The 11,401-nt window shown below is 40.6% G+C and overlaps 1 protein-coding gene across 1 annotated transcript; it reads left to right on the forward strand.

The window, feature by feature from the left end:
* The first annotated feature begins 930 nt into the window (after window positions 1–930).
* LOC106735456 (nucleophosmin) lies at window positions 931–1,715 on the forward strand. Its single transcript, XM_027774072.1, is given in 2 exon segments — window positions 931–1,428; window positions 1,431–1,715. Coding segments are annotated over 2 exon segments (732 nt in total). The 5' UTR covers window positions 931–956; the 3' UTR covers window positions 1,691–1,715.
* Window positions 1,716–11,401: the final 9,686 nt, after the last annotated feature.

Here is an 11,401-nt window from a genome sequence, read left to right on the forward strand (position 1 = left end):
CACACAGGGTCTTCATGCAATAGTCCACTCCTAGTCAGCATCGCAAGCAGGTACATGCCTGCCCTGTGTGTACAGAGAGGTCCCACGACACAAACTCAGGACCTCTCCTATGTGGGTCCAGTTGTGTTACCACTGCACCATTACCTGGTACCTCTCTATTATTTTTGTTTCTCTTCAGGTCCCTGGAATAGTACTTGGTGTTGTCAAGGAATGGCTGATGGAAACTGCAGAGTCCCATACTAAACCATCCCAGATAAATTTATAATCTGAGGGAAAACTTCACTTGGCAAACTCAACCTTAAGACAGTTTCCTTAGCTCATTCTCCTTCACCTTCCAGTCAACTATGTAGCTTAAACCTCTGTCCTAAGTAGAAATTACAGAGCTTCCTGTTACTTAGCATAAAGTGTCAAAACAGAGGAGAGGTGGGGGGTTCAGGAAAGGAGAAATAAAGAGAAAAAGAAGAGAGATAATTAACATTTTTGAGCCCTATATGTCAGGAAGTGTGTTAAATATTTTGCTTGCTTTGTCTCATGTAATCCTACTAACAGTCCTAAACAGAGTGCTACTATTAGGTTATTTTTCAAATGAGAAAACTGCAAAAACTAGATAACTGCTCAGAGTTACCATAAGAAATAAAGCCAAGTATTCAGAAATTATTAGATGATTGAATAAATGATGCTTATCATTTACCATCATCTTTCCCCTGACATTTCAATGGCAGTTGAAAACTAGAGTAAAATAAAATCTGTCTAGTACTTCTCTCCATAGAATTGCAGGCACACATATATATATACCTGTCCACAGTCTGTCAAATTGGATTAAGTGCTCAATATATAATAAGACTTCAAAAAGTTGATGAGCCTGGAGTGATTCCGTCCTGTGCCGCTGTTTTCGGTAGCCATAGTCGTTTACCTACGTCCACCTTCTCGCCCACCCAAGTGCATGCCACCACCCCATGGAAGAGTCGATGGACATGGACATGAGCCCCCTGAGGCCCCAGAACTATCTTTTCGGTTGTGAACTAAAGGCCGACAAAGATTATCACTTTAAAGTGGATAATGATGAAAATGAACACGAGTTATCTTTAAGAACGGTTAGTTTAGGGGCTGGTGCGAAGGATGAATTGCACATTGTTGAAGCAGAGGCAATGAATTATGAAGGCAGTCCAATTAAAGTAACACTGGCAACACTGAAAATGTCTGTACAGCCAACGGTTTCCCTTGGGGGCTTTGAAATAACACCACCTGTGGTCTTAAGATGGAAGTATGATTCAGGGCCTGTGCATATTAGTGGACAGCACTTAGTAGCTGTGGAGGAAGATGCAGAGTCAGAAGAAGAAGAGGAAGAGGACGTGAAACTCTTAAGTATATCTGGAAATCGATCTGCCCCTGGAGGTGGAAGCAAGGTTCCACGGAAAAAAAGTAAAACTTGCTGCTGACGAAAGACTCAAAACCATCAACACCAAGATCAAAAGGTCAAGAATCATTCAAAAAACAGGAAAAAACACCTAAAGCACCAAAAGGACCTAGTTCTGTAGAAGACATTAAAGCAAAAATGCAAGCAAGTATAGAAAAAGGTGGTTCTCTTCCCAAAGTGGAAGCCAAGTTTATCAATTACGTCAAGAATAGCTTCCGGATGACTGATCACGAGGCTATTCAAGATCTCTGGCAGTGGAGGAAGTCTCTTTAAGAAAATAGTTTAAACAGTTTGTTAAAATTTTCCATCTTATTTCATTTCTGTAACAGTTGATAGCTGGCTGTCCTTTTTATAATGCAGAGTGAGAACTTTCCCCACCGTGTTTGATAAATGTTGTCCAGGTTCTATTGCCAAGAATGTGTTGTCCAAAATGCCTGTTTAGTTTTTAAAGATGGAACTCCACCCTTTGCTTGGTTTTAAGTATGTATGGAATGTTATGATAGGACACAGTAGAAGTGGTGGTCAGACATGGAAATGGTGGGGAGACAAAAATATACACGTGAAATAAACTCAGTATTTTAATAATAATTTTTAAAAAGTTGATGAAGAAATGGACAAGTTTATTTCAGGGCCAAAAAAAAAAAAAATTGAAATCCATGCTTAGGTCTTTCATAATACACATTTTCTATGTATTTTTGGAAGACCCCTTGTACTTAGCCAAGGATGCAGAAAATTACTGACGGTATTATAGCCACACAGACGGCAGCAGGTACAGCATCTGGCGGTAGAGTTTCTCCTGGCTGTTGGAACTCTCACAGGCGAGAAACAGCCAACTGTTGGAGGAAGCATCTAAGAAAGGAACTTCTAGTGGAACCAGGAAAACTCGATTCTTGCTACACCACAACCTTCTATACTGAGCATTCCAGACAAACTTCCCATTTTAGTCAAACTTTGACTAACCATCTGTGTGCCTGCGATAAGGGGATGTTTACAAATATCAGGTTCTCCTGGTTCTTAAACCAAATTCAGCCTTAGCAAACCTACTTGCTCCTTGGGGAGAGAAAGCAGCTGGTGCTCAAGTATCCCTGAGCAATTGCTTGGCATTCAACTTCCCCAGCTGGGGAAGCCAGTTCCTTGCGCATTTTAGAAACCTCAGGGACCAGTGGTAACACAAAGCTCTGAAAGGCTGACCCACATGGGAAAGTTCTGGGTTTGCTTCCAGAGATCTCCATGAACTCACTGGGCACACACTTCCACAGGATCTGGAGCTGGCTAAGGGTAGGTGTGGATCAGGGCATTGAGAACCTGCAGACTACCTGTCTCTCTGCCTCTCTCTTTCTCTTTGTGTCTCTTTACATTTTTTTTTTTTTGGAGAGATTTTCACTGTAGGGCGCGTGTGCTCACCAGACAGACAGAGAGAGACATAGAGACAGAAAGCGAGAAATCACCCCCCAGTGGGGATGGTCACGCCGCAATCCCTTCTCCTCCATTCTCCTCTCGGGATCTTGGGCACGACCCACACGCGCCCGGCGTACGCGCCCGGCGTGAGTTTTAAGCCACCAGGTCCGGGACACGAACCGCGGTCGACTACGTGGGAGTCCAGCGACATAGCCATTACGCTAACTGCTGGTTCCCTCTTTACATATTTTTAAGTTTATTCCTTTCTTCCATGAGTGAGAGAGACACACAGAGATACAGCACCTCTGATAGGGTCCCAGCACCATGGTCCACATCCCAAGCTCAGTCAGCTGGATCATGAACAACTCCACCCAGTGTACTCAGGGAGCTCTATGAACTTGAACTGGCAACCCTCCCACATGGCACTGCCTCACAAAGTGATGTGTTCTACCACTATGCCACTGTCCAGCCCCCAGGGAATTAACTTTAAAAAAAAAAAAAAGAAAAAGAAACTTCAAAAAATTGTTGGTCTAGTATTTCTGAAAGTGTGATCTACAAACCCCTGGGTCAGAATTTCCTGGTTCATTTGTCAGAAAAGCTCATGACTCACCCCCGCCCCCCTTGACCTATTGAATCAGATTATCTAGGGTTGGAAATCAAAACTTGGCATTAATAGCATGCTCCCTAGTGCTGCTCCTATTCAGTAACGTCTCAGCCTGGCTATATATGGGGAGGATGCTCTCAGCTTGCAAGGAGAATCTCATTTATGTGAAAATAACCTTTCATTCAAAACCCATTACAGTTGCAAACTTTTCATTCCAGTGTCTGGCATTGTCGAAGAAGCCAGGGACCTAGAATTTCAAGCTTCCTTAAAATTGGACTCATTAAACAGCATGTTAATCATGGATCAGGGATTGCACATTATACAACCCATTAAGCTTTTGTATGTTCCTGGAAGACTGCAGATTGTATAAAAATACAAATGATCCAGCAGTTAAAATAATTGGGTATAATGAACAGCAAAATTAATTATGAATGACCACATTGCTTACCCAGTTGACCTAAGTCATTAGCAGATGTAATGGGTCAAATAAAAATAAGATTTATTTTAGCTTTTACAAAGTGCTCCACAAGTATCCACAGTAATCCAGCATCTCATGGTCAGCCCAGAGGATATACATGATACAGTGTATGAGGCTATGGATGGTCATCTAGAGAAAGATTCACTATGGCTCCATCATAAGAACATAACCTATTATGAGAGTCTATATTTCTTATAGATCAGGAAGAACATGATTCATCTTTCTGAGTTATTTGTTGGGTTGTCGGGAAAGTTATGATGCATTTTTGCATTAAAAAAAAATGAGGGACTAGCAGGTGGTATGGTGGTTAAGGGCGCTAGGTTCCCGCATGGCCAACCGTGGTTCAAGTCCCGGACCTGGTGGCTTGCTTTCTCTCTCTCTCTCTCTCTCGTAAAATAAAGAAAAAAATGGAAATAAATAAATAAATAATTCTTAAAAAAAAAAAAAACACATGAAAAATACAGCATGACTTTCCCTATGACCTAATAAATGGACTCTTCTGTACCATCACGGTGTTTCCTGATTTAGCAAAGCAGTGACTTTACTAGATTAGCATTTCCCCCAATGTTCTGTGGAATTCTAACCCTGAAGATATTGGGGGCAGGGAGAGATGGAGAGGGGTGTGAAGACAGGGCCTCTGAACCAAATACTTTCACAAAACAACCCATTCCTAAGTTCTTCTTGCAGATTCACAACACAAACTAGCATATTCAAGGTTCTGGGAGCCCGACAGTGAAGACCTGCACTTTAGTTCTGCATTAGTCAATGTTTTGCTGTGGGCAGCAGGACAAATACTGCCTAATCTAAGGATAAGGGAATCAGAGGGACATGAAATAGCTCCCAGAATAGGAGAAAAGTTGGAAAATCAAGGATATCAAAGACAGAAAAACACCAGAACCATCTGGCTAGGGCCCGCACCATGGCCATCACCAGTCTTTTCACCATTTCGTCTTCTATCATTGTATATTCCCCAGACAAACCATTTCAGGAAGAAGCATTTGAATAGACAACCTGGGTTGGAAACCTGTTCTCTGACTAGTGGGGACAATGAAAATTATTATCTACCCTGTCAAAATCCTTACAGGGGACAATGAAAACACTCACTTCAGGATTCACATATCTGGCAGCTCCCTGCCCCTGGACTGACACTCTTGGTATCAATTTTTCAGCTCAGTTTTATTTAATCCAGCACTTTCAAAAATTATTCTACCTCAGTTTCTTCACATAGCACATATAAACGGTAGAATGGACTTTTGAAGGTAAGGTAAATAGCAGTAAATGGGGTATGTAATTGATGTACACTTGGGCCACATGGTTAATATATACAACTTAGTATATATTTAACACACTTAGTAAATCTCATCATAAGCATGGTTAAAAGCTGTCATTTGTGTTTGCAATAGTATTCTAACAGATCATTCCTGGAAGATAGAGGTTCTGAGGCAAATCATCCTAAATGTTCCTATCTCCCAATTAAAAAAAAAAAAAAAAAGAAGAAGAAGAGAGTTGACCGTTGTTTAAAGTTAATCCCTGGGGCCAGCAGGTGGCATAGTGGCCAAGACACTGGATTTCCAAGTAGCTGACAATGGTTCAAGTTCCAGACTAGGAGCTTGAAACTTATACTAGGAACATGTGCGTGTGTGCCAAAATCCTGAGAGGATAATGGAGGAGAAGAGATTGAGGCTTGACCATTCCCCCTGGGGAGTGATTTCTCTCTGTCTCTCTCTGTCTCTCTAGCAAGTGTATGTGCCCTACAGCAAAAACCTCTCAAAAAATAAAAATAAACTAATTAATGAATAAAAATGAATCCCAAAGGTGGTCCTGATAAGAAATTAGCAAGAGGGCCACTCAGTAAGGGTGGGACAGAGGATGCTTTAGTTGTTACTCTGTCCATTAATAGGATTGTAATCATATGCATGGCACCTTATTTATTTATTGTGTTAAAGAATTATTTATTTAACTTTATTTATTTATTTTTAAATTTGCTACAGGGCACATGCACTCACCAGAGGGAGAGACAGAGAGAGAAAGTAAAAAAGTAAACCACCAGGTCAGGGACTTGAACTACAGTCAACCACGTGGGAGTCTAGCACCCTAACTACCATGCCACCTCCTGGCCCCTGCCTGGTACTTTATATTTTACACTGTGCATCCATTGCCTTTCCTCTTTGGTTATAAAATCTCTGGGTCAATAGTTCTCACATGAGCCTAGGGTTCTCTGAACTCCAGCTCTCAGACCTGCCTCCTTCTTTCTCCGAGGAGGTTGCCTCCCTGAGTCACAACCTAGAAGTCTCTCTGACCACGAACTCAGCAACAGCTCTCCCTGCCAGGTCTTACATGATGCTAACACAGGGAAAGAAAGATGCTACTTTCTGTAGCACTCAGGCCTCTGTTGTCTGTCTCCAGTTTTCCCACACTTTTCAAATCCAGAGTATTCACAGTAAAATTAATCCCCAGAGAGCAAAGGAGCTCAAAGCAGGGGAAATGAGGACCAGTGAGAATGCAGCTGGCCCACACATGGCAAAGAGAGGAGCAGAGCGGAGACTCACAGCCTGTAGAGTAGAGTCATCCAGCAGCTTACAGAGATCCCAGAGGAGAAAGAGAGCTGTGCAGATTGTTCTCGCTTAGCGGTGTCTAACACATGCATGAGCTAGCTCAGCCCCTGCCTACCTCTGCCTTTGTGCAGCCCATATGTGGTACTAAAGTCCAGTTATCTGTACTCAGCACAGTGAGTACCTAGCCTGACAGCACACTAGCTGTTCCTTCTTCATTAGTGACTGGGGCCCAGACGGTCCACACCCATACATTGGGCTAGGGCTCCAACACTGAACTTGATTAGTCTTCCAGCTTTCTGGTTGCTACTTTCATTCTAATTTACACTCTACACAATCCCTGCATCCCAGTTCTCTGAGGTTGATTCATGCTTCCTGTACCTTCTCAGTGACTCTGATGAACTGCTCTATCAGATAGGATTAGAATTGAGTGCACCTGATAGAAACCTAGAATAATGTCACTTAAACATTAAAAGATTTATCTATTTATGTAAAAGAAATCTGACAATAAGTGGCCCACAACCAGTAAATTGGCTTCACAAAGTCATCAAGGAACTGAGGCATTTCCTATCTTTCTGTTCCTTAAAGATTCTCATGATCCATAGAGCTGCTGGAGCTCCACCCATCACATCCACATTTCATACAGCAGAAAGTAAGGAGGGAAGACACAGGGACATTCTTCAGCTGTCTATATCCCTTTTAAGGAATCATTCCAGAATTCCTTCCCATTTTCTACTTTACTTCAATGGCCAGAGTCTAAAAATATAGTTGTATTGTTGAATATGTTGCCATCTTAAATAACATAGAGGTTCTATTAGTGTATCAGTTAGAATTAAGTTCACATTAATGTGGGCACTCCAGGGCTGGTTCAGAAGCTTGCAGTTACCCACATCTCTGGTTCCTTTTATCCTGTGGTTCTACCATTCTCGTCATAGGTCTTCCACTGCATGGTTATTAATGGCTGCTCCATAAATAAAACTGGAAAACTGTTCCAGTTTTCACATCTGCAGTCCAAATAGCTAAAAGAAATAAAAGTAGAAGGTTCTTCCCAAATAAGAGATACTTGGGGAAGAGAACTCTTTGGGAAGAGATATTGCCCAAAGTTTTTAAGTGCCACTCTGCTTGCATCCTATGAACTAAAGTTTACTCACTCCTAAGTGCAAGGGAGACTTAGAAGTTCTGTATCCAGCTAAAAACCAGAAATTCCAATTCTGGAAGAAGGGAAAATACACATTGGTGACAAGTATCAATTTCTGCCATTATTTTTAAAGAAGATAAGAATGGACATAGAATTGAATACATGATTGATAATGCCTACCATAATCTCCCTACAGCCCTGGGATGATCACCAGATGCTGATACTTGCCTTGACCAAGAAGCTCTTCATCATCCATGAGCCTAAATGAGATCCCTGGAATCTAAGGCCTGCTGAATCGGACAAGACTTTGCCAGTTCCCTTGAGTTTCAAGTGTGGTGTCACCCTAGAGTTGGCTAGTCATTCTGTCCTGACTAATCCTCCTTCTTTAACCTTGTCTAAGAGCACCTAGCAATGTTTTATATTCCAGGCTTGTCTAGTTTCACAAAGAAACATAGAATTGTTTATTACTTTAAAAACTTGCCTCAACTCAGCCACAATAGTGCATGTTGGGAGATCCTGCTATTTGTCAGGCTGAGGCAATCGGAGGCCCAGGTTCAATTTTCTGCCTACCCTGAAAGTCAGGCATGGTGGTACAAACCAGTAGTCCAGCTATTCTGAAGGCTGAGGCAGGAGGATTGCAACATAGTGAGACCCTGCAACTTTCCCCCATCCATTTCTGATAGTAAAGTTGTGGTTTCAATTCAATCACTAAGCTCTTATATTTGTCCTCTGCATGATGACAGGAATAAACTCACCATTTTTTACCAAGGAAAAAAGGAAATCTCAAGATCCGGGTCAGCCCTGTAGCCTAGTGAGTAAGGGAACTGAATTCCACATGGCCAACCAAGGTTTGAAGCCCAGCCCTGGTACTTCAAAAAGTACACCAGGTGCATGTGCATTCATGCCCCAAATCCTTACAGGGTGAAGAAATGGAGGAGAAGGGACTACAAAATGACCAAACTTCCATTCTTCCATTGGGAGGAGGTGTTTTCCCTTTCTTTCTCTCTCTCTCTCTCTCTCCTCTCTCTCTCTCTCTCTCTCTCTCTCTTTGTGTGTGTGTGTGTGTGTGTGTCTCCCTGATGAGCACATGTACACTGGCAATTAAAAAAAATTAAAGTTTAACCCAGCATCTTAAAATAAAATAGTAGCCCATAAAACAGATGGGTATACTGTGAATAATTGTTTTTGTCAAGTTCAAAGAAACTTTATAGACATTTAAAGATTCTACACATGTCTACTGTCCTGCATGAGGAAAATAGTTCTTAGCAAATTAGACTTGGTAAAGGATATGATGTTACCATAATGGCACCTGAATTCACATTTTCCTGAATAAATGTATTGGTGAGAATTACAATAAGAATATCTGGGTTGGCATTCCAGCTTGGGCACCTATTTTCTTTTTTTGAGAGAGAGAGAGAGAGAGGGAGAGAGAGAGAGAGATTTTTGCTATAGGGTGCATGGGCTCGCCAGAGAGAGAGAAAAAAAGAGACAGAGAGACAGAAAGCAAGAAATCACTCCCCAGGGAAGGATGGCCATGCTACAATCCCTTCTCTTTCATTCTCTTCTTGGAATTTTGGGCACACACACATGCTCCTGGCATGAGTTTTAAGCTACCAGGTCTGGGAGTTCAACCGTTGTCAACTACATGGGAATTCAGTAACATAATCATTATGCCAGCTCAGGTGCTTTTTAAACTTTGCAACCAAAGCAAGTTACTACACCTCAAAGAGCCTCAGTTTCGTCTCTCTAATGAACATGAAAATATTGGATTGTTTGAAAAGTAAATGGTTATATACAGAGAAGAAGCCAACACCATCTTTGGTGTTGATCAGCAAATGTTTTCTGAATCTGAATTTATAAGTAGAAAAAGTTCAGTGCTATACTAATTTAGTGAAACACCCATCATTCTTTTCTTACATGCTTAAAAGAAACTCATTTAAATTTTCCAGTTTAGGATAGAAACTAAATATTTTCAAGCTAGTATAGTATTTTGTACCACAATAGAATCAGTTTTTTTTTATTAAAATACATAAAAGCTTGTATTGGAAATTATACCCATAAAGTCCATTAGTTTTACAACTTAATTATATGTAGTAAAACTTTACTACCACATTTAACAGGTATTAATCTAATTCTTTTTACACAAAAGCAATATTTGACTGGAAGTGAACCCTAAGTTGAGAAAACAAAAAGTAACTCCCTTAAAATATTTCTTTAGTATTTATTTTTTAAGAAAGGTCAACTCAGCTAATGCATGGGTTTGCTTAATGTCTTATTTGTGTTATCTCAGCATTTTTAGTGAAACAAATTTGTTGCTATGGTGTTCAATTTTAGCATTACCATGAAGGAGGCCAGTATCAGGAAGGCAGAATCAACTGTGAGCTGTAATAACAAATTGAGTTTATGCAGTGGTTAAAATAATTTTTAAAACTCAGGCAATAGCTGGGAAAGATGAGTATTTCTGCTAGATTAATCACTTACAGTATTCTAGAGGATGTGTGGCTTTATTTTATACTAAAACTGAAAAAGAGAATGAATCCATCCAAGGGCTGAAAATACATTACTTTTCATCTTAATATACTTCAGAGTGAAATCTTACCAGAATTTTCACCTTATTTAGTGTGCTCCTATATAAAATAAACTATTTTTTAAAGTTCTTAATAAAAATTCATGAGGTATCATTAGATCCTTTTTAAAAAATGTTTCACTGGAAAATTTAAAACTCCTGGTTCATATAGAATACTTACAACTCATAGCTTCAGAAGGTACCAGCATACATATGCATGAGCAATAACACAGACTTCTTGGGTGATTATTTGAAATTCAATTTGACTCTACAACTATTTATTGATCAGTGTATAACCAGAGAGAACAAGTTTATGTCATGAATGAGAGCCATACTTCGCAAGACACAATATCAACGTCACCAGCTATCATTTGTGGAGCCTGCTATAAGATACTCAGCTACGTGGCAGATTCTAGAAACAAAAAGAGATATAAAATACAGTCTTTGCCTCAAGAAATTTGTTATTATTATTCTTAATATTACAATGACAACATATTACTTTTGTGTAGAGCTTTTAAATGTACATGATACACCTCTCTCATTACTTCATTTAACACTTGCAATATCCTAGTAAGGTAGCTGACAACAGGTAAAATCATTTCCATTTTATAGATGAAGTAAATCTCAGAAACTAGATACCCTGCCCAGGATGTAGAAAACTAGATTTATGACAAAAGTGAATTAGAATTTCACTTTTTTAAAAGTGTGTTTATTGGGACCAGCAGTTAGCATAATGGCTATGTCACTGGACTCCCATGTAGTCAACCACGGTTCGTGTCCTGGACCCAGTGGCTTAAAACTCACGCTAGGCACATGTGCGTGCGTGCCCAAGATCCCAAGAGGAGAATGGAGGAGAAGGAACTGCGGCATGGCCATCCCCCCTGGGGGGTGATTTCTCACTTTCTATCTCTCTGTCTCTCTCTGTTTTTCTGGCGAGCACATGTGCCCTATAGCAAAAAACCTCTCCAAAAAAAGGAAAAAAAAAGTTTGTTTATTTGATTCATGAGAAAGAGTGCATGCATGAAACAGAAAGAGAGAAGCTCCTTAGACAAGGCTCATCATATGGCCATCCCCTTTCCCTGGACCTCCAGGTCATCAGGATCTTGGCTGTGTGCACACACTCTCTGTGGGTTTTCAAGCCAACCGGGGATACAAACCCACAGTCTGTCACATGGTCCCAGCACTGCAGTTCAGTTGCTACTGACTGCACCACCAGTCTGGGCCCAAAATACTTTTTATCTAGGACTC

This window comes from Tupaia chinensis, unplaced genomic scaffold (genome assembly GCF_000334495.1).
Source record: "Tupaia chinensis unplaced genomic scaffold, TupChi_1.0 Scaffold000399_1, whole genome shotgun sequence".
Classification (NCBI taxonomy): Eukaryota; Metazoa; Chordata; class Mammalia; order Scandentia; family Tupaiidae; genus Tupaia; species Tupaia belangeri.